At 33.0% G+C, this 25,552-nt stretch overlaps 1 protein-coding gene across 1 annotated transcript in view; it reads left to right on the top strand.

The window, feature by feature from the left end:
• LOC106458180 overlaps nt 1-25,552 on the top strand; it is a 120,800-nt gene that overhangs the window by 66,695 nt on the left and 28,553 nt on the right. Inside the window, exons 2-3 of the mRNA XM_022384653.1 lie at nt 15,429-15,649; nt 25,109-25,244. Coding sequence (XP_022240361.1) covers nt 15,429-15,649; nt 25,109-25,244 — 357 coding nt within the window. The remainder of the gene's footprint in view (nt 1-15,428; nt 15,650-25,108; nt 25,245-25,552) is intronic.

Here is a 25,552-nt window from a genome sequence, read left to right as displayed (position 1 = left end):
CCATTATTGCTGTTATTGAGCATTTATTAACCTTACTCCAAAATCGTGGAAAGGTAGTTTGGAACAAGAGGCATTTTAATGCCACCACCCTCATTATTGCTGTTATTGATCATTTATTATCTTTGAGGTAAGTTAAAGTTAGCTACATTCATAGATGGCACCACATCCTTACACCAAAAACTTTATTAAATTTTATATAATACAGCATACACATATTGTGAGAAGAGGGCACACAAACGTCTTATATATCTCAGAGAGTGCACTAACTCTCTCTATGGAGGAATGCAATGAAAAAAAATGGCCATCACTATTTGCAATATAGAAAGATGCACTTTCTACTCAAACAGCCACCGTTTTCTTGAGTTATACCCATTTCCTACTTTGAACCGTAACCTTACAATTTCGGCCCGTAAGACAATTCTGTGGTTAATAACGTGAAACAGTGTGGAAGGACATCAACAGCTGGGTGTTGAAAGAGGGTAACAAAAAGCACGCCTACCGCCGCTGCGTTGGCCGCTACCTCTTCTTACAAAGTCACCCTGACCATCGCACAACTTATACCATATTTTGTACACTGAGTTCTTAAAGCTTATAGAAAACTTTGGGTGAGTTAATAATGAATTTTGTAATAGTATGTTATATTATAAATAAATTGTGTGGAAATTAGGATTTTTGTGTTATTTATCATAGCATCCACCCCCACATTTTTTAAATTCGCAATCCAGACAAAGGACAGGTACTTCAGGTTGTCTAAAATATAACGTGAACGCCCTTATCAACAGTTGAAAGAGTCATAAAAGTGGATTACCGCCACATCACCAGTTCAGTAAATGCATAAAACCGATGTATCGTGGTTATTTTTAACTCTAATGGTTGTAATTACGTGGGTTCATTTTAGTTTTGTATAGCGGCTGTTTAATGAAGTACACTGTAACAGCACACTGAAATGCATCAATTCAGCTTCATCATTTGACAAAAAACCTTCTGCAAACAATGTTCGCTTATTAAGTAAGCTTAAGCATTTCAATTATTTAGGGAATGTGAATCGTTGTGAATTTACAATATTTTGAAAAAACAACAAAAAAAACATTTAAATACAAAAAAGGAATTGGATTTAAAAAATGAAATTAACACAATACTAATATTATTGGTATATAAAAGTAATAATATACAAATTATATTCTATAAAATACGCTAATGGTCATATTATAGTATGTTTTTATTATTATTTGCTTCACGTTTATTCTTTTATAAACGAGTAGTATGACAAGTTGAGCGATTTGTATATATATATATATATATTTGCATGCTTAATACAAATGTCTGTTTATCGTACATTTCGTTTGCCTGATATTACACTAGTATGGGTATAATCAACTAGGAAATGGCTAACTAAACTTTGATTCTGACGTCATAATGACAGAACTAAAGCTTGTTTTTACATGTCTGTATCAGTTCAAGGAGACACCAAAAAATCGAATACATACCTTGTATTGTATTGTATTTGGTAATGTTAGGAATCCCTACCAACCAAAATAGAAAACTGCTTGAAACTATCTAGAAATTACATCGATATTTACATTTTTCGCTCTATAGGAAATAATCACTATAGCATTAGCTTAAATGAAGTCACTATTTGTGCTATTATTGTATTCAGTTAAATACACAATAGCTTGGGTAAACCTCACAATAACGTAAAGGTTAATATATCTCCGAATACTGAATGGTACATCAATTATTAAACCTTAATCAGATCCGCCTTATTAGTGTTAATGGTTCATTAAAGATAAAAATGGCCATTAAGTATCACTAGATGGCGCATGAGAATATATTATAAGTGTTGCGAGCAGTTAGGATGATGTTGCTTTTAAACACTGGTGGAACATAAATAACAAACGGCTGGGCTGTTGTTAATTATCAAACACAACATTAATTCCTTAGTGAAGAAAAATGTTTGCCGAATCTTTAACTTGATCACTGGCACGAGATGCGACTTGACAGGCTTTAGGTTTCTAATGAGGAAAGACTTAACGGATTAAAACACAAGTTTTAGGGAACCATGAATGTCATTATCTAGGAATATATGTTCTACAGTATCACGTTTCCTCATTCATACGGGATACATTTAGGGATTTGTTTCTCATAAACCACACATAGTACGAAAGTTTTATATCTATTCCATTTCGTAAACAAATATCATTAAAATAAGCAAGCTCTAATTTATTACTGGTAATTAACAAGTTATCTTTGCATAGAAGTAAATAAGCATACGCTGGAGGAATTTTAGACATGACAGAAAGTAAGAATTTCATCTCAGTTAAGCTTCAGGTTATTCAAATTAACTGCCACTTGGTGTGAGTTTATTTTCTAAAATAAACATTTTACTTGATAGACAAATATCACTATTGAAATGACTTTTTGTGGTAAATGTTTGTTTGGAATTAAGCACAAAGCTACACAATGGGTTATCTGTGATATGCCCAACCAAAGTATCGAAACTCGATTTCTAGCGGTGTAAGTCCGCAGACATATTGCTGTGATACTAAGGGGGGGGGGGGGTTATTGTGGTGAATATTTGTAGGAAATATTGTTCAATGTAAAGAGAACGTATATTAATATTAAGATATTAGTCATAATTGGGAGAATAGAAAGCGAATAAATAGTCGTTTCTAATGTACAACTTAAAAATTATATATATCCTAAATATTACAATAAAGATTTTTATACAGTTTTCATAAGTAGACTAGACTTTTTTGTGAACTAATTTATGGGATAAATGTTCAACTACAGTGTAATGTTTTGGTGTTTGTACCAGTAACACGTGTTACACATCTGTAACAGAATGTGTTTCGATCTGTATCATAAATACGTTTTCGTGAACAGGTAAAACAGGATTGTCCATGCTAAAACCATTTTGTTGAACATGAAGTTGGCTATAATAAATTCTAAGAGAGAGATAAAAAGTGTGCTGGGGATGTGAATTAACGGATTAGGGTTATTGATGTCAATGTCGAATGCTATTTTACGAGCTTCAATGATGGGAACTTCAATGAAAAACGACACGATACAAACAAGACTTTAAGGTTTAGTCGTTCTATTGTGTTTCTGAAAATGAAGACATTTTTTTGAACAAAGGATCTTGCAAATGTTACGTATTGTGTGAGTGTCCAAGCTATGTATCAGCCAAGACTAGAGTTAAAAGAGTCATACGTTGAAAATATAAATGGTAAAGGGCAATTTGGTTTATGTGGTTTAGGAACACTGTAGAGTTATGGTCTATGTGAGTCAGTTTTACGCAGATAAAGATAAACGTCGGCAGTTATTAAATTATCTTTTTTCATTTACAACAAAGTTCTGTCCATTTTTCCTACGTGTGTGTGTGTTTGATGGGTTATTGGGTTTGAGTTTAAGGCGCCAAGATACTAATCGGTTAATCGATCTCCGGTCATTTGACTTCTTTGTTCCATATTGTATATATATATATATTCTAGTGTCTAGGTAAACTACTTGTACCCGATGATGAAAATATCTTGTCGAAATGTTGTACATTTGTTACTATGTTAAACTTGCAACAAAATTTTCTTTGTTACCAATTAAAACCGTCTCTAATCTCTGTTTATTTGTATGTATTGACACTTAGATAGAACAGCTTACATGAGCTAAAATAAAGGTAGTAAGCGTAGGTGACGAAAGCAGACGGTAGTTAAAGAAAGACATTCTGGAATACTGCGCGAACGCTGAATATCTTCGTAACTAAATCTGGTTTTACTATTCTACTCTCACGATACAGCCTACATGGAATAATTGCAATAAAAATAAACATTTTTATACATTGAAAACATAGGTTTCTCCGCTTGTTTTTCATTTGAATGAAAAATTAAAAGGGAAGCCGATGATTGCCGAACAGCAATCAAGATAACGGTAGTTTGTTTGTTTTTTGAATTTCGAGCAAAGGTACACGAGAGCTATCTGCGCTAGCCGTTCCTAATTTAGCAGTGTAAGACTAGAAGGAAGGCAGCTGGTCATCACCCCCCCCCACCGCTAACTCTTGGGCTACTCTTTTACCAATGAATAGTGGGATTGACCGTCACGTTATAACGCCTCAAAGGCTGAAAGGCGAGCATGTTTGGTGGGACGGGGATTCGAACCCACGACCCTCAGATTGCGAGCCGAGCGCCCTAACCACCTGGCCATGCCAGGCCAGATGACGGTGGAGGAGCTCTTTAGAAATTAAGGTTTTTGAAATGGTTGGTTAAAAGGAATAGAATTGATTCTATATGTGTTATAGCAATATCTCACTCCGTTCACATGCATTCGTTTTGATAATAATAACAACAAAAGAACTAAGCTGTAATAAAAAATAACGAATCATTCGAAAAGGCAAAAAAGAAAGATAGAAAGTCGTTATACTAACTTAGTAATTTTATTCTATATTCATAAAATGTTATATTACTTTGTTATTTTTTAATAGGTATGAGGAGGAATTAGATTAACGTGTTATAAATAAACTTGCAGAAAAACATAGTAAATAGATAAATAGATTTAATCACCAAAGCCAGTGCTTATTTTCAAAAAAATGTTCTGAGCATATTAGTGGTATTGTAAACTTAATTTTAAAACTTGGTATCACCAATATCAAATTCAGCTAGTCATTAATTGGTAAACATACAATGCCTTACAAAAAATGTTCAAAGAAGTGATCATGGAATAGAGTGTAGGGGGAGGGATAATGGTAATTATCATAATACGGTATATCACTTGCCTTGGCCTGAAGAACTACTATTATTCTACAAGGTGTGCTCTCAACTAAGTTTCAAAAAGTATTATGTGCAACATGTGTCCATTATAGATGACTACAAGGAGTAAGGCTTAACCTTTATTACACTCCTCCCTTCTAGACTGTCCCAATGACCTGAGCTATGGACAAACCATGTCAAGATTTTTATATTGTTATTTTGTAACTAGGAATAGGTCGTATTTGTTTTATGGCTGTTGACCACAAGCATTACCATAAGTATTTTGGCACAAAACAATCACTTTTCAATCGTCCACTTGTCTTTTTTTTCAAGAACCAAAATTGAAATCTCCTCAATACATGGTGGAGAAACACTCAACACTCCATAGAATTTGTGAATGCTCTTTAAAGGTTTTAATGTTAATATTCTTTACATAACTCAAAGCATTACAGAGCATCCTTGAGAAGATCTAAGGTTTCGTATCCGAAAAGACGGTGGTTTTTCACAAAATGTCATAGTAAATGCAGGAAAATCACTGCGATCATGTTGAGAAATTAATTTCTGGCTTTTAAAACTTTATCGTAAAGTGAACAGTTTTCCCTTTCCAATGGTAGTTTCTCCCAATCTAGACGTTTTTTGGAAATTGCATTGTGTATTCCTTAATACTGCTAAGTAGCCTAATGAACAGTAGCTCGTGAGAGTTCAAGAATTGCAGTTATATTAACTATTGATTTTTCGCATTGCCTCTCCGAAATTCACGTAGTAACACCTTTCACACACTTTAACGCTACAAATCTATGACAGGTGAGATGAATGATAGGAAGGAATTCTTTAAAATATCTTATTATTGTTTTTTTGCCATTTACCTTTCCCTGATGAAGAAAAGTACACTTTTCCAGTGTGCTCGGGTTATGAGGTTTGTCTTCTGATACTAAATTTTGCTGATGATTGTGAGCTAAAGCATGTGAAATTCTTATTTAATCTTTAAATTTCTAGGATTTCAGTAAAATCATGTTTATTTATCTACACTGCATTTCTATTTACATTAGCAGTGGAAATTAATATTATACTTATCCATTTTTACTTCATGTATTTCAATTCCAAAGAGAAATATAACTATGATGTAGTAACAATCTGAAACATTGAGCTCTAATGAAAGCTACTTGAACCTGATATTGACTAATGTTCCTTTTTCACATATTTTTCATATATTTCATTTTACTTCAACCAAATTCGATGAAACCCTTACGCTTTGGATATGTGATCCTGTCTTCTTCAGGACCTAAGTTCGTGTTCTGCTTTCCTCTATACATCTTGAATTTCTAGTGGTAAAACGCTCATCTTCTGGTTAACAGCCGGTTTTCTTAATTAATGGCAAAATTTTCTAGCATTCTAAGGTGTAAATCTTCCCGGTAATGGAGAATGACGAGGACAAAGCTAGAAGCAGGCACAAATCTTGGTTATTCTTGGTTTTTTCAGGAATAAAAAAACTTGAAGAAATCAAACTCACTTGCTGAAATTGCTGGATCTTCGTTGTTTTAGTGTTTTATTTATCATATTTTTAACGTACTACCATAAACTTATTTTACTTCAGTAATATCTCACAATAACCATAAATCACTTAGTTGAATGTATAACATACTGAGTATTATACAGTTAACCCAGAATATCAGCTAACAGCAAGCAGTTAGTAAAAAAAAATGTCGAAGATATTTATCACATTGCCAATACATTCGATAATAAAACGTTTCGAGTTGGTTACATGGTTTAACTCAGACAACTCACACAGCTCTCTTGAATGAAAATCGTTATTTTCACGAGTTTTAGTCTGTAAATAATAATTGAAATGCCTAAGAAAGTTGCCAGTCAATACTCCCAACTGTCAAATTTCCGTGTCTTTACCACACCTAGAATATCATGACTCTTTTTGCTGCAGGTGAGAATGGTGTCACTCTTAAGTGGATAGACTAGTAGGGCGTCTTTTACCTACTTCTAAGTGTAGACCCTTCGTTAAAGTCTTTAAGTTCTCACCATCCATCTCCCGAAACCGAGTTGGGATCTTCAAGTTTGATGATATATTGCTGTGTCTCACCAATATCCTTTGTATGCAAAATGAAGTCATTAGTTAAGCCAATTAGAAAGACGAGAGTTTGTAACATGGCCTACCATATGCACAGTATGATGTTATCATTATTTGTGCTAAAATGATGTCATTAAAAGTGTATTGCATGGGACTTCAACATTACGTTAATTATATAAGTTTTGGTTGTTTGGTTCATCAACGTCAGAAATAGGCTTCGTGTTAACTTCATAAAGGTATCAGTTGAACTAATATAAAAAATCTAATTCTGAATGTCACTAACGACATGTTTACCTAAGAACAGTCCTTTCCAAATACCTCTACCACGACTTATGCCAACTATTTCACAGTGACAGGTGGTGAGTAAACCGTGCGATAAAATGAGTTTCATATTTGTTTTGAGTACATCACATTATATTGTTTCACTATTTTTTATTATAAATTATCCATTTAACGCCATATTATTTCAACCGATTACATAGATAGTTTATAACAAAAAAAGCGTTGTGTTACCTAAAAGTATGATTATTTTGGCTAAGTGCTCCAAATATGAGTTTGATTTAGTTTTCTAAAATTATATATATAATGCTAAATCTACATCTAACTTTTAAAAAAATAATGATAACATAGCCTTATATTTCAGCTGGGTTCACTATGATAAGCTAAATGAAAAACACTAAAGAATATTTATCACTACAGTGAAAAAGGCTGACAGCAGATCACGTAAGATGGTGAAATTTGGTATAAACATATGTGGAATATAATTTCCGTATTATACTGGGCCTATCAGTAGACGCTAATAAGTTTTATAAAATAATTGTAACTTTTATTTTCCACATAAACGGCATTGCAATGTGAATTTTCACCAATGCAATATAAAGAAGTAGACCTTAGAGACGATGATAAAATACTTGTGGCCTGGGTTAGACACTGCTGTAATGAAATGTAGGCAATGCAAAGGAATTTATGCCCGTTCGCGTTATTGCCTCTTCAGCCCAATTTAAGAAATGTCAAGATTAATTGTAATACATGTACCACAAAGTGTCATTAAAACGTCAAAAAGGTTCTTTATAGTAAGCAATAAAAAAAAACTCTGATTAATGTATATATATACTACTAAAATACACAAAGCTAGTTGTTAAACGAATCTTAAGCCTAAGCCTTCAGTTGTAATAAAATTCATTGTCTTTTCTAATGACTAATGATCCAATGTTAAGAAAACCACATGCTTTCAGCATAAAACTCGTTTCTATAAGATTTAATTGAAAGATGCCGATAGGTTTTGCCTTTTTTTTCTGCCTTTGCACTATCGTTCATGAGCGAAGTTAACAAAGGGTCTGACCGTTGAAAACACATGAAACCTGGTACATGTGAACTTGGATCAAATGCAGTGTGTCTGGAAATTATGTGTAAACGTGTTGTTTACATTTATTTCTCAATGTGTTAAAACTTTTGTCGGACCTGTTTGTATAGTCATAATATTATACGACTGCTGCAATGAACTTCCAGGAACATTGCAGTGAAATTTCAGGAACATTGCAGCAGAGATTCAGGGTTCTTCTTTGACACGCATTGTTTTGTAGTTAAGGGCTATCTGTGGTCTGCCCACCACGGGTATCGAAACCCGAATTCTAGCGTCGTAAGTCCGCATACATACCGCCGGGCCACTGGGGCTTTGACACGCAACTAAAGAATTTTATTAAACTAATTTCTATTAGAATATAAGAAAATTGTGGCTCAAAATTGTAGTAAGATCCTAATAAGATCAAAAAAGTTTCGTACCTGTATGATCCTAGAACATTTAACCTGTTTCAGATATTTGATATTAGTATGGATTGTATAATTATGAGCTAATATGACCTCTTTCTTTGTTACATAATGTGCACAAATAATTACAAGTGTAATTAAAATATTCTCAATAATTAATAGCGAAGAATGGGGAGCATGTTAGAGAGTATTAATTTGTCCATCATTTAATTTTAAAAGTTATAGAAATTTTGGATAAGGTTTGTTTGTTTGTGTGTTTGTTGAACTTCGCTCAAAGTTATTCAAGGCTATTTACGTTAGTCGCTTCGAAGTTGGAAGTGATAAACTGCAAAGAAGGCAGCTGGTCAACACCAACCACAACTCTATCTCAACGAACAATGAGATCGATAATCACGTAATAACGTTCTCATGGCCGAAAGAGCGAGCATGTTCGGTGATGGGATTCGATCCCACGACCCACTGATTGTGATTAAAATGCCCGTATAACTAGACCATACCAGGCATTTGAATAAGAACTTTCATCGGAATATTACAAGAATTCCTTGTTTCTGATCTTCTTTGAAGCGTATACAGCTACGAAAAACACAGTCTTTCAAGTCGGTGATATCAGCGGTGTATTTGACAAGTTGATATGACTTCAAATTGTTTGATTAATCTGGGTATACACTTATGATATACACTTATGAAAGACCTTATAATTTAATTGGTTGTTACAATACAAAGGCTTGTGTAAGGAAATTCAGTTCAAAGTTGAGATTGAAATGAGAAATGTTAAATCCTTCTTCAGTCACACTTGGGTTATACTGATGTAGTAATATATTTTATTTCTTAACATTAAATTAAGAAACGATAATCAGTAAAAATACAACATAACATATTCACTTGCTTAACATCCAATCTGCAAATCTATGGGCTACAGATGAGTGTCACGGTTTCCGCTATTAAAGTTAGAACTAAAAAATTTACTCCGATAAAGTGATCATTTTATTACCCTACAAAACACATTTTACTGCCTAAAGAACTCATCCTTCAATAATGTTCATCCCCCACGAAGATGTGGACTTTAGAGGCTTGGCTGGACTGTGTTGCTCTTGTACAAAATAGTAGAAGTGTTCATGTTGAGGCAGGTACTGCTCTTAGCCAAATTATAGCGGCAGATAAGCTTCTTTGAGCTTTCAATGGCTACCTATATCGACAGAACCCAGGAAATCCATGAAGAAAACTGCTTTATAGACTGAGAAACCAGATATTGTACTGTGGAACATGTGCGGCCACTTCCGTGCTTTGTGTGCGATTTACAACTGGAGAAGGGTTTTTACAACCTCATATCTTGGAAACTTGTGTGAATTCGGCCACGCTGATGAGCAAATTAGATTTCAGGTATTGTTCAAATCTCTATTCAAAAATAAGACAAAAGAAGATTACTGGAAATATATGTTTCGCAGGCTGGATGTTATAATTACTGAACATTTAACTTCGAATTTTTGATAAAGTTATAAGAATCAAGTAAGGTTCAAACCCAAGTTTTTGCTATGACAAGGAAGATCGTCTAACGTAACTGGATAGAATTCGAATATCTAGATTTTTATCGCCCGTTCTGATTTTTTTAATTATTCGAATTCAAAATTGAATACAATAACTTGATGCATTTTCCGTTACCGTACACATAAAAACACACCATAGTTCATCATATGAAAAGACTTAGCTGAAGTTTCGCGTCTTAAAAAAAACACCGTTTAAATTTAATTTGAACATGGATTAAACAAATTACACCGACGAAAAATAACTCAGAGAAAAAACAGTGGACATTATTAGCTATATACGTTTTGGTCGCTTCTCAACTTTTACTACTTACTACTAATAACTAGCCTTAAAACCAGCAATCTTAAGAGCTCCATTTAGCACAAAACATTAGCCCAACTCTGTAATTTTGAAAATAATTTCAGATATTCGAACCACACCCAATAATACGTAGCAAATGGGAACAAGCCGAATTACGTAATTTGTTTCTACTTATCTTAGTGGCCCGGCATGGCCAGGTGGTTAGGGCGCTCGTCTCGCAATTTGAGGGTTGCGGGTTCGAATCCACATCTCACCAAACATGTTCGCCCTTTCAACCGTGGGGGCGTTATAATGTGACGGTCAATCCCACTATTCGTTGGTAAAAGAGTAGCCCAAGAGTTGGCGGTGGGTGGTGATGACTAGCTGCCTTCCCTCTAGTCTTACACTGCTAAATTAGTGACGGCTAGCGCAGATAGCTCTCGTGTAGCTTTTCGCGAAATTCAAAACAAACAAACTTGTTTCAGTTAATTACATAAATGTCCTACATATTAGATGTTAAATCGTAAATTATTCATACAGAATAGAGAGTTAGTATGCTTTCCAAGAAACATACCATTTAAATGTTACCTTGTCATTATTACATTCCTTACTAGTTGCAGTCTTACGTTAGTATTGAAATCGTAGGATGAGGTTATCTGCAGTCTGTTCACTGGGGAGAACTGCGCACCGAATTCTTAGCGTTATAATCTCGTAAACTCACCGCAGACCCACCGAGAGACATCTTTGCAAGTAATAAACAACAAACAAACCTTAATAATGATTCAATCTTAGGAAATCTTACTATTTGTCTTGATTAGATTCTCAAGTGAAACATGAGAGTTTCCTCTGGGTTTCATAAATTATCATCCTTATACATGAACATAGACTTGAATGTTCAGCAAAACTTTGAAGTTTAAGTTGTTTTCATAATTTTCATACGATTTATTTATCGCTATAACTGATGCTTCAAGTATGTAATGGCAAATTTTGCTACTTTTTCCCCCAAAAGTAACAACTGCTCGCAGTCTGTAATATAGAAAGTAAGAAATTTACAAGATTTTTATACATCTATAAGAAACGAAGACAACAATGATACGACGCTTTTAATCATTTATCTATGAAGATATTTTTGCTGTACTGTTACGGAATTGTAGCAATAACATGCATTTTTCAAGTTTAGATTTCGAACATTCTTAACTTCATGGTTACAGAGTAGTCATGCTTAAAACGCTTCCATTGCTTCTCTTTCCTCGTGCCTGTTTTATAGAGACATATACTGCTCTACATACGGAGATGTAAGAATTTGGATGAATTTCGTTGTTATTTTTGCGATAGGTTTTATGTTCAAGTAACCTGGATGTCATGCTGTATCAATTTTATGACCATCTTTGAAGGTTCATCGGCTTCTTCCGCCTGTTTGAGTTCGCCTGGAGACGACGTTTGAGACCATGAAATTCTGCATTAGACGATTGAAATCTCGTCTCCAAATAAATTCAGACAGGCGGTTGAAGACCTTTCCGTTTTTCAAGATGAATAATCTTTCTCCACCTACATTTTGCTAACTCCACCTATATCTCTGTTCTTTTCTGTTACAGGGTAAAACACGCAAACTGTGCAATAGCAAAACGAAAAACTTAAGTCTACCAAATTCACTTAAAATTGCATAATGTCATACTTTAAGCTTGAAACTCTGAGGGCTTCAAAACGACAAATAAAGAAAGTCCTGTTACCACAAGCAACGTGAATAAAACCAACCTAGACAATATCTTTAAGGAGTAATCGCTTAACTAGAGAATCTGAGCCATCGCTGTAAACGTAGCTGAGATGCCAATGAAATTATTAAAATTTATTTTCCATAATTCAATTTTCACGTCACTGGGATCGTATTCTAATATAAATAGTCTACTGTGCTACTAATTAGTGCTTTACTACTATATGGGGGCTGGAATGCCAACCTCAGGAGGTAAGTTTATCTTACGTATCCCCAAGTGGTAATACCATATTTCGTTTTACTTTTATATTTATTTTTCTTCTCCTTTTACTTTGGAGAGCAGTCACCTTCCCACAACTGTCTGCAGGCAGTGAAGGGTGATATAGATGTGGGACGTTGTGGGTTTGAGCACCCACATCTATATCACCCTAATTTCTGTTTCTTTTGATTATTTTATTTCGATGAATTTCTTCATGTGAGACTGGCGAACGGAGGTTATGACTGATAGATGGTGTATCTTCACCGCAATGTGGGTCCTACTTCCGCAGTCACCTCCAAAACTCAAGGCGCATTTTATATCCCATATTATAGCCTGTACTCTGGTGATCCTTTTAATTATGCAGCGTCTTTAATTTAACTTGGGGGTCTTGTTTTTGTTAATTTATATGTCAGTTATCACAGGTTTGGATTTACTGTTTTTAACGCAGTTCTTATTTTTGATTTTACTTTGCATAACTGTTTAAGTATTAATTGTATATATATATATACATAGAAACTTGCCATTAACAGACGCTTTTAGGGAACTTTCTCCTAAAAATCGTTTTTTTTTACCTGAAGACATAAAAAATCTAGCTAGATCGTTTTTTTTACTTATCATTCTAATGATAACATTTTCATATTACCTATGGACAATTCTGTTTGCTCTCTGCTATGATGGGTGATTTGCCCAAACACAGTGTCGAGAGATTATTTGTATTATAATATAACATTAGACATTTTAACATTACTTACTAGTAAGCCGTAGATATCTACAACCTAGAAATACAAATATATTATCTTAAATGTTTACATTTCCGAAACTGATTGAAATATAATAAAAGTTCGTGATCAAGTGGTTATACTGTAAGTTTTTTCCATTTCTTTTTAATGTGAAATAATACAACATATTTTATTGCTATGTGAAATAACTATAGTGATCAATGGTTGGGCGTAGCCCAGTTATTAACGTGCTGGGTTGTGAATTCCACGGTTCTTGGTTCACTACCTGTTGCTATAAAAGAAACGTTTATCAATTTTCAATGATTAAGAATTATCATAAAATATAATCATGATGCATTGTTAATGAAACGAAGAAGAACGTTAAAAGATGAATTTGAAGCTGTAACAGGCTTTCTGTCAGTTAGATTTATTGGTAATCAGACAAAGTTACTACACGATTTGACGAAAGTGAAAACTTTCCTAGTTAATTAATTTTCAATTATTTTGAAGAAGACAGTTTTTTGGCCCCTTGGTAACTCTATATTAAAGAAAATAAATTGGGTTTGGTCTGTCAGTTCTAAATTGAGTTATTGTTTTGGTTTTTAAAGCCTTTTATGTAGTTTAATAGAGCGGATTTAAACCTTTTTATCATGATAAGTTTTCTGCTATAGCTTCAAATAAAAAAAAAATATTAATGTATTATGAATGATAAATAGCGTGTTGTACAACATTGATGACTATACTTCTCTGTAATGGGAGGATTTAGTTTCAGAATCTGTCAAAGAATGCTGTGGATGCTCAAGGTTTTTGAATGAAAGATCATTTTGTTGAAAAAATCAACAAAAGCGTACAGAAAAAGATGTACATTACAATGTGTTTAACGTTTACGTAGTTGGTCTTTGTTAATACAAACCCTAGCAAGAAATGTTAGGCATTAAGTAAAATACTAAATGTTTGGTCAACAAGAAAAGTAACCATCTTTGAAATGGTTGTAAGTAGTTCACTCGCTTACAAGATTGCTAATTCTTATTTACCAATTAGTTGTGGTATTAAACTGATTTCATGTATAAAGTTCATAACAGCTCTAAAATAATACACATATAGATTTTTGTGCATATAATAAGTTTTAGAATACTATCACGATTCAGCTGTAGCAGTGCAAATTCCCATGTAACCCGCAATATTGAAACTCGCCTTGCGCGAGGGTTTTAAAACAGAGCCACTTCTTGTATTGATTACTGAATAAGTTTTATTTGTATAGAGTGTGAGTTATGTTTCTTTTTTGTTTTTATTACTGGATATAGAATCAATGAAAAATATAATACTTTAGAGCTTTTTAAGCTAAGATTTTGTTGTGTGTGTTTTATGTAACATGTAAACGAAGAAAGAACTTTTAAAATATAAGATACAGGTGTTTTTGATATAAACAAAACGTTCAGTTTTATAACAAATCTATTTAACTCTTACGAACAGGCAATGTATACTAAATAATGTTTTACAAATGTATTGGAGTAATTCTTCATGAATGCTGAATTAATCAAATACAGATAACTTCAAACACAAATAAAGAAAATATAATTACATACAAGATAAATAAACATTTTGTTACTAGTAGCTTAAAAATCGAAAGTAACTCAGTGAAACAGATTTCAAGTTTTGTAATAAAAGTCCCAGTGAAGTATGTTTGAATTCGTGATTGTTCTCTGTTGTATGTGGATTTTATTGCTTATGACTAAATAACTTACTCGGGAAGCGTTATGCGACACGTTTCTGTTAGGTGACGTTGTAAATAAATTCAACAGAAACCCCTTGAATAATGCTTAAGATAGTTTTATACTTTTATAATGCTTTACTCAATAGCTATATATTTACGAATGTTGACTAAATAACTTAAGAAAACATCTACTGGTATTTATTCATGTCACGTGGAGTAGGTAATTCAACGAGTAGATTTGTTTAGGCAAATTATGTCATTTTTGTTATAAAGCGACGGGTTTTGTTAAAGTCACTTGTAGTAGATGACTTTTAATACTGATATATAGGCTACAATATAAATTGTAAAAGAAAGAATTATTCAATTATCCATTAAGAATGAATAGGTTACCACTTATCACATACAATTATCCTTTTGTTAAACACTGGCTGCTAAGAAATTAGTTTCAATAAAATGACAGTTAACTATTCTCTTATTGTTTTTGTTGATATCCCTATTTCTTACTTAAAGTATTATAGTTTGATTAATGTTATTTAGCGTGTGCTTTACTTTGATGTTGTTACTCGCGTGTAACAAAAAAAGCAAAAAAAAAACGGAAATTAATGCGAAATAATTCACCAGTTCCTTTTTCATCAGTGGTGTTCGGTCTGAAACTGACAGCACTTAACGTACCTTCCGGAGTAAAACAGGGCGCCCCCGTGTGGCTATATTGTGGATATGACCTGGAGGAAGATGACCTTTACTCAGTGAAGTGGTACAAGAATCATGTGGAATTTTATCGCTACTTGCCCAGTGATGAACCACCTGGACAAAAATATGATCTTCTGGGTGTACACATCAACGTAAGTAAATACTATTATTAACTAGTTTACTTCATACCAGCAAAGTTCAGGCTAAATAAGAAAATACGACTTATTTCGTGTAAAGTTTAAAATAGTATTTTGTTTCACATTGTAAATAGAGCATTTCCTGGGAGTACACGTTAAATAGTGCAAATGTCAATGAAACTACTTGATGTCATCAAAATTCAAGCGAAATAAACTTGGCACAAACTCCATTACCTATCTGTCAAAACTACAGTAGTACTTATAGTAGGTGTGGGCCAGATGTGACTTATGTGCAATACAAATTAAAACCTCAAACACACTACAAACAGCAAGAAAACAAAACCTTATAAACACTTTACACACACTGTTGAGTAGAAACAAACAAACTGTTGAGTAATAAGCCACCAAAGCACTTGTGAAAGTCGGTACACTAAAAACAAAAATTTCACAAAAACACAAGTTTGTCAATCTAACTATCTGACAGACTAACGTTGTTGGAAAGGCATAGCTCCCACCTGTCTTCACATTATGCAAATCTATATGCATATGATTGAATTATTCTACCTCGGCTAAAATCGTTTATCTGAGTTAACAATACACTAATAGTCATATTCTATTATTACGAGCACGCTCTGTGAGTTGCCAAGTAACAACCCGCCCTTATAGTTTGTGCGATTGTTAGATTGCTATGTGCACGCGCTACATAATCAGCGTGCAGCTGTATCAGCTAAATATAAAACCATGAACTAAGTACATTCTCTAGACATAGGTTTTAACTATGATGTAACATTTGAAAGAGAAGTTTTTGGTTATACACATCAGACTCGATGATTTTGTGTTAAACAAAGCAATTTTATCATAGCAGTCCATGCCTAAGTTGTGAGGATGAACGCTACCCCTGCCGAAGTGAGATACGGCTTTGCTCGAGAACTTTGAACTTAAAACAAGAACGATAAGATGTATAATTTAGGTTTGTATTGTTTTCAAACTAAATGTAACCTATTGACATCTAAGGTTTTTAAAATATACCTTTTAAGGAAACAAAACGAGAGAACATGAGAAAATCTTATGTTGATAACCTTGAAAAGTCTTTGTTCCCACGAAGACAGCATTATTGCAAGAATAGAAATAAGGCTAGAAACAGTAAAACTTAATATGCGAAACAAGCCTTATCCATTAATCCAGTCAAAGAAAAGGCTGCCACCCTGACTAGATAAAAGAAAAACTATAGCAAAGATATCAACAAAAACCAGGGAATGTCGAGAGATAGCTCTAAGAAAAGCTATGAGAAGGAAAGACCTTGGACCCGGTCACTCTCGAGACTTAGTACCAAAAAAGTTATGAGACAAGTGTAAAACATTTTTAAATAAGAAATAAATTACTAAGTAGAAATGGAAGCACCAAAAAGTAAGGAAATAAGGTAGGAATGGGCGGGTTACATTACAACACTTCGTGGTTTTGGACATGGCGCAACCTCAAAATGAATATGGTCATCATTCATTCCATTCCTACTTCGTGTTCTACGTTGAACTTTGATAAAATTTTAGATTTGAAATGAGTTTTATCAGTAGCTAATCCTTTCTAAATATTCAACAAATTAATTTTTTTAATCAGCGGTTTTGATACTGTTCTTGTGGCTCGCCTCTTACCAGTCAGACAGATATAATGTCTCTCATAAGTAAAGTATGACTATTGGAGATTTCTGTCTCACGTCCGACATCAAACTTATGATGTCATGCATTTCGTTAGGGTCACGTAATCTGATGTATCTGTACTTGGTTGCTGAAACAAAGTTTACAACAGAGAAATTTAGCTATATACACCTTTCGTTTAATTTGAACAATTACCAACTTAAAAAGCACAAGAAGTAGGAATAAGTGGAACAATGGCCACACACAATTTGATGTTGCACAGTGTCAAAAACCACCAGTTGTTGTAATGTTATCCCACCCATTCCTACTTCCTAATTTTTTAAATATTTTACACTTGTATATATAAAGATGTGTTATTTTTTTGTCTGTCTGATGTAACAACTAATGAGAAACTGGTTGACTTAATTTTGATGAGATTTTATAGAAGAACCCAAGTTATTCTCCCAAATAACGAGTTTAACGATTCGAGTTTGGTTGTAATTTAAATCTTACCTTTTAATACCGTGAATGAGCTAAAAAGTCGGAGGCCAAAGAAGTGAAGCCTATTTCAAACAAAAGTAATATAAAGTGCCGAGCGTAGCATAGCGTCGGAAGGCTTAACTAAGTGGAAGGAAATGGCTCTGTAGTAGTTATTAATAAAGTTCAAATTGGACGAGAGCAGGATCTAATTACTTCTCCTTCCCAAATGTTCTCCGATGAGATAGCAGTAAGTTTACAGACTTACAATGTCAAAATTCTGGGCTCGATTCCCCGCAATGAACACAGCAGATAATCCATTGTGGCTTTGGTATAAGACAAACAAGCAAACCCCCAAATTTTCAGAAAATATAACTTCCTGAAGTTTTATTGTGTTTGTTTAAAACAATCACTGAGTCATTTTCTCATCAGCCCCCCGAGAAAAAATTACTATTTAACATCGACATACGTTTACACTAGTTCTTTAGGGGTTCTTTTGTTATTTGCCTGACGACGCCACTACATGGCTGCTCACATTAACGCATATATATATACCTTACTCAATCATCATATATTTTCAGTAAAGCTCAAACTAAACGAAAGTTTGCCCTGTTGAGCTTCAGGTTAGCGTAAGTAGCATTAGCATAGTAATTAATTATTAGTTAAGTTCAAGCTGAACCTGCTGGATTTCTTTAACTTGTTGTATAGCTTATGTTTCATAGGGGATTAAAACTTTTCTTTGCAAATGCAAAACGACATACCCCTATGGATATCTGAATCTATAATACATCCTTCCTTATGTATAGGTAAAGTCAAACGAAGAACCCACCAAAAAGATAGATTTCCGTATTATATGTTTGATTAATTTGATTAACGGCAATATTTCAATGTTTTCTAAAGCACGTAAAACGTTTTAAATCCTTTGTGAAAAGTCAGATACTTATAACTATTTATAACTCCTGTAGTATTGCCGGTAATAATATGCATATAGATCCATGTAAGAATTTAAATAAATAAACACTTCATTACTTCTATCCCCTCGCTACTACTAATAACTGGATAGATAGTCTACTTCTAAGTTGTCTTCTTAATTTAAAACAATAACCAGATACTTTTGTATTCTAAAAATATAGAATTTCTTTATTGTTTATTTTAAACATCTTCCTCAACATTTATGATTTTATTTTCTTGGCATACCCTCGTTCCATATGAGTACATAGGAACTAATGAATAGTAAATTAACTTTGTAGATTTTTATCACTATGGTATGTATAATAATAAGTATTTAAGTTTCAGATTTTGCCTTTTTTATAGTAGTTTATTTAACAACTTTGTTCAAGTTCAACTCGTGAAACAACATATTGAATTTTCTAATTTTATAACTTCTGTAGATGGGACGGGGTTGGCCTAAATCAGTGGTTCCCAAACTCTATTAGTCTGAGGTTCTCTTGATATGTATAAAAACGTTTGAAACCCCCCAATCTATAAAAATGCCTTAAAGTGTGATTTTAAAAAGCCCCCCCCCACTACTTTAGCATGGTGATTGAAAAACAATGCCGTAGTAAAAATAGTAACATCTCCTTTCGACATACTGTATCATTTAATTAATTTAGAATTAAAATTCATTCACCATCTTTGTTTTGGGCCCATTTTTTGGCGGCCCCCAGAAAAAGCGGCTCCCACTTTGGGAAACAGTGGCCTAAAGGCTAACATGACAGACTGTGGATCAGAGGGTTTACTATTCGCGTCCCTTTGATGTGAAATCGCACTCTGTACTCCGGAACTATGAATGTAATATAAGAACGATGATCAAATTCCAAGAGTAGCCCAAGATCTGGCTATTGAGGAGCTGTTAGCTGCTTCTCTTCTAGTCTATCAGTGCAAAATTAGGAAGTGCAGATACCCTTTGTTAGCTTTGCTCAAATATCATAAACAAACAAAACATTTCAATAGATTTACTTCTATAATAAAAATCATTATTTCTGTAGTATACATTGCTCAATATGCCCGCCACGACGTCGTACAAAGTATAAAATTTAATCATTTAGATATATTTTAGTGTTGTAACTAATCTCAGTTGGTATTGCTTTGAAGACCCTCGAGTGCCTGTATTTGCATTTATTTGCATGGAACAAGTAACACCATTGACATGGTACGCGAGCGTTAATTTGTATTAATTTTCAGTAAATTAATAATGAATCGAAATTTATTCCTTGGTATTAAATGTAGTCTCACAATAGTTGTATATTTTCCTGTATATACTGTTACTGGTGAAGAAATTATAGCAATCAGGAGAAGCTGGATGGTAATTAATTAGTTATTTTAACTAAATCTTCAACTCGATTTATTTGAAAATGCTCAAACAAATGGTGTTTTTACAAATATGTATGTGAAACTATGTTTTGTTGGCTTTCGTAAAAACAATATTTGATAAGATGTATTTCAACAAGATTGAAAGCAAAACCAAATCAACTTTTCTCATGTTGGTTTTGAATTTGCTTCGCAAAAACCTTTTACTCTATATTCTGTATATATTGTTTACAGAGAGGGAAGATAAGTAACAATAAGTCACAGATCTTAGTCCCCATTTTCAGACAATTTTCAGATTTATCGCAAAATGATGAAGATTAATTTTAGTTTTTAACTATTTGTTTAGGTGTTTTCTGTATCCATTTTTCTAACTGCAATTGACGTTCGTAAGTATTGAAAATAAAATTGGCATATTAAAGTCGTAATACACTCTAATGATGGCTGATTTTAAACCAGAGATAGTGGATTTAAAATATTGTGCATACGAACTACTGGACCATACTGTAGCTGTGAATAAATTATTGAAACAAATTGACATGTTATTACTTGATCAGTGAGAAATACGTGATCGTATCGCATCAACTATTCGTTAGCAAGTGAGTGTAGTTTCATTGGCCATGTCAATTACTTTCTGTATGACGTAGGGGAAAATTTCTGTATATGTAATACGTTTATTCTGTAAAAGCAACAGGAAAAAATTGGTTTTCTTCAACATTTGCATACTTTTATATGAGTTTTGTATATAAGGTCAAAAAGGCTATTAAATTTGAATAAAAGTCCCAGTGCTTTAAGTGAAGAAGTACAAGAGTGTATGTAAACACGAAGTCTTCCTTAAATTGTTCCCGCCCTAAAAATTGTTACACTCGTAAAGATAGCATTCTATGATATCAATCTGGTTATGCTGACGAGAGCTGTCATATCTCGAAACGCGATAATACACGGCTGATCATAAAATGGTATTTGTTATCCAGTATGAGCAAATATATTTCATACTTCAAAAATATATTATGATGTGCTGTCAATTTGATCTCAGTTTAATTGGTAAAACACTGCCCCGAAGACTGATTTTTGTGGTCTTTGCGAAACAGATGTTTTTTATAACAATACATGATGTAAAAAATTGTTGCTGACTAACTGAAAAACACGATTTCGTGCTCTTTATAAATAAAAATACGTATATATTTGTTGCAATTCACTTTAATACAGTTGTTAAAATGCAGATAATGAAAATAACCAGTTTAGCACTCACTAGTGCTTAAGGTTTTAATGTAAGATATATTTTTTCTGCATATTCATTTATGATATTATAAACATGCTATGTGGGTGGATTTATTAACTATTTTAAAATAACTAAGGCCTTAAGTAACTTTCACAGACGCAACATGAAAGTACACATACATGGAACAGGAATTATAGTACTTACAACTTTCAAACATCGTAGCAAGGGTAAGAAAGAATCGATCTGAAGGTCTGGTTTTTTTTGTGTGTTCAAATAAGTCAGCAAATCTTACTTATGCCATTACTAAAACAGCTCATGCGGAAACAAAGAAAGCACAGTGATGTTATTAGAGTTGCTTTATACATTCTATGACATCAGGAAAGATGATAAGAAATTCTTAGTGTGTAGAGCGCCTTAGCTGACGAAAAATGTCATATAGTAGTATTGTACGTGTGATGTCACACATGTAATACTTACAAGTAAACGTTGATAGTTTAACACTACTAAGCTTCAGCTAGCATGAAAAATGATAAGGCACAGGTGGCTATTATTGACTTTACCATACTTTTTTCTTTCATATTATAAACACGAGAACATTAAAGCATTTTGTGAAATTGCGATTTTGTTTTATAAAAAAAAACTTAGCTGCTTTAATGCTCAACGTCGTGTAATGCTAGAATTCAGAGTTTGATTCCTGCAGCAACACAGCGTATATAGCTTATTTTGCAGACTGTATATTATGGTAGTTTACACAAAGCACTATCAAACATATATTCGATATTTTAGTAAAGTTTGGTTTAGCAGTACGTATATTTACTAGCCTTACATAAAGAGGATCAAATTTTATTATGTCTCTTTTTGTTTTTTTTTCATCATTTGCAAATAAATAATGAGAGAAAAAATACGCCACTATAATAAATGAATTATTGCGATTAAGTTATGAAATTTACCGATTTTCTTCTTTTCATTAGGGGTCTTTGACTTTATATACTTACATAAGTGATGAATCAAAACAGTTATTTTTTCTATACACGAGCATATACACACAGGAAGAAACGATCGCTAAAAAAGTGACGTATATTGCATTATAATAAATGCTACACAGAGAATAAATTCATATTTGTAAACCAATTTATTTAAATTATTTCTCTCAATTTTCTTAGTACCATGTGCACTTAGAGAGCTAACTTACTCAGGATGAGAGAATTTAATCAAACCATTAAGTTAGTAACCCGGAAACTATAGGCTTGCTGGTCGTTGAACTGTCAATATAAAAAGTAATTATTTCTATTTGTTTACATCTATGTACTATAGTACATATATTGCAAGCAGTAACTCTTAATTATGCCTTTTACTCGAACATGGCAAGTTTCTTATGTATTTTATTGACGTATGAATGCAAGCTTCTTTATAGACATATGTTTAAAGTTAACAATAGAAAAAATAACCCCATGAATGCGTTTTTCGGATTAAACGAATACCTTCCTAGTCTTAAATGTTCACACTGTTATTAGTAACTTCAAATAATCTACAATCCTTTTATTATTACAAGAAAAATAGAGAGAAAATTAAACATTTACGTTATTATTTATTTAGTCATTTTACAGCTTTCGTTCTAAAGTTTACTGATTTAAGTTTTATCTTCCCCGAGTTACTTTTAGTTAAATATTGAATTTTTCATTAAATGATTTCATAACTACTATTGTCTCCATTTTATGTGCGTTAAATAGTTTTTTCGTGATAAATGAAGTTCAAAGCCTCACAGAACAGAGAAATGTGAAACCGGAATAACAGTTTAAACTGCGAAATCGCTATCCTTAAAACAAAACCAACAGTACAGCATGTCTTCTACACCGTCTATCAATTTCTTGTAATTTTCTAACTTAGATGTACACCTGTAATTGTTATGCTATTACGTAATATTTTTAGACATTGTATTACAGCTTATTTATTTGTTCCTCGTTCGCTCAGTGGCAAGTCTCACGACTTATAACGCTAAAAATCGAGTTTCGATACTCGCAGTGCCGTAGAACAGATGCCCAATTATGTAGCTTTGCGCTTAACAATAAACAAAACAAGTTATCTGATGTGGTACTTTCAGGGACGTTATAATTTGATAAGAAACTGTTCATCGTTATCTTGATGTTGGTTTATCATTCTATTTACCTTATATTAAGACATATTTTAGTATTCAAACAAGATAATTTTTTAGTGTAAACTTTATACTTATATTGTGAATATATAGTATTACGAGTACTACTGCTTTGGGCTTTAATAACGAGAAATAGTAAATGTGGCGTATTACAAAAGCATGTTTCGTATGCTTTGTTCGTGCTAGCAACGAACACAAAACTTTAAACCTGCGAAAAGTTATTTTTGTTCACATGCAATTTTTGATCCGAAATAGCTTTTGAGCTGGTTAGTTTACAGCTTCTCTTTGGCTCTTTCATCAACATTTCAGTGTGTTAGAACACTAATTCCTAGCTTGAACATATTGAATATAACAACTGCATTATAACACAGCGGGGAACGATAATAATTCCTCAATATACAGGCTTGATAATCGTTTAATATCTTCTCTTATTTATCAGGACATTTATTACTACTCATATTAGCTAGTTTATTACACAATTATAAGATAGTAACAGTTGGTAACTCTGAACGCGTATATGTTTGTTTTATTATTATTCTAACAAACTGCGTGCTTTGAAGCGTTTCCTAGATTATTACATTTGTACATCAAATTTGTTACAATCCTAAACTTTTAAACCGTTCTCTAAATATCCGTTAAGGCTTATAGTGTGAGTGATAAACATTTTATAAATAGCCAACTGTCAGGTTTTACTTTATGTTGAAATGTATTGACTGCAAGCTTAGTTTAGGCTGACGATGGCTTTTAGCATGATCACGGTTACATTAAATTCTAGCCTAACGACGGCTACAGTAAAGTTTAGTCTGACAATAAGTTCATCCCGACCACAGCCACAGTAAAGTAGCCAAAAGCTTGGCGTATATACACTTCAACGTGTAGGAAAGCATGTTCGTTATCTATTTATTGCACTCTTCCTACTCTGTGTATTGTACTTTACAAGTGTTTAAACGAATTAAAGAAACAATAAACAAAAATGCTATTTTAATCCACACGCAAAAATTTTATACAGCAAGAAATACTGAGTCTTATATACCAAACTGTTGTAAAGAAAGCGTGATGCAAACATTTTACTATTACAGTACTAAATACTATGCCAAGTATATAGGTTTATGATATAAAAACAGTAGAATAATTTAAGCTAATACTTATGACTAATTCTTACACTTACACTTTGTATCTAAAAAACTAATAAATTATGTTCAATAATTACATTTAAAATTGTTAAGCAGCTTAGATAACTTAGAGATTTCACTTTCTTATACCTCTTATTTGTTCTTTACTTAAGACGCTGACGACAACGTGTAACTTAAGTTTTTTTTTTCCTTTTCCATTAAATCAACAGGTATTCAAGTCAGGTTTAGTCTACCAATAGTACTGAGTATGGATGTCAAAAGGTAACAAAGAGTGCTACATTCGGAAAGTTACGCTGTTGAGTGAGAAAGGAAACAAACATAATTTTTATGTTAGATTTTAGACCCATTTTAAATTGAAATTTTCATCCAGGTGTTGACACGTAACATTATTTACCAACTTAAATTTCCCAATCTCTAGGTTTTACACATGTATATTTACAAAACTTAAAATCACATTGTTAACAATATTTTAAATTTTACCAACTTGACGGTATCTTATGTAAAAAAAAAACCTTTTGTACAAATTAGTTAGACTTATTTTACTTCACTTAGTTAAACAAGTCCAACCAAACCCACGTATACCTAGAAAAAACTGATCTCAACAGCGAAGGATCCTATGGATGTGAGGTGTCGACTGAAGCGCCCTCTTACAGGACCGTGAAAGCAGATAAAGATATGAACGTGTATGGTAAGCTCCTTATGTTTTCCCTTTATCGATTTCAGTTTATGTTTATTAACAAGAAAAACAACTCTACTCGAAAACCGTGTTTACAGGTTAATGCTTAAAACTACTCAAAACAAACCCTAACATTCCCAGAGGAATTCATACATCGAAATTAACAAATTTGTCTTCACATTTTCTTTCCTGGACTCTGATATTCAAAATGAAGCAAAATAGTTTACTAACTTAGCTTTTTTTTGTTAAACAAGACCGATGTCTGTAGGTTTACTTTCTTCTTAGAATTCTTCCCAAGAAGTCGATAAGCCGTCTTAACG

The sequence above is a fragment of the Limulus polyphemus genome, unplaced genomic scaffold (assembly GCF_000517525.1).
Source record: "Limulus polyphemus unplaced genomic scaffold, Limulus_polyphemus-2.1.2 Scaffold21, whole genome shotgun sequence".
Classification (NCBI taxonomy): Eukaryota; Metazoa; Arthropoda; class Merostomata; order Xiphosura; family Limulidae; genus Limulus; species Limulus polyphemus.
The sequence above is the reverse complement of the archived record's forward strand: the minus strand, read 5'-3'. Positions and strand labels throughout refer to the sequence as shown.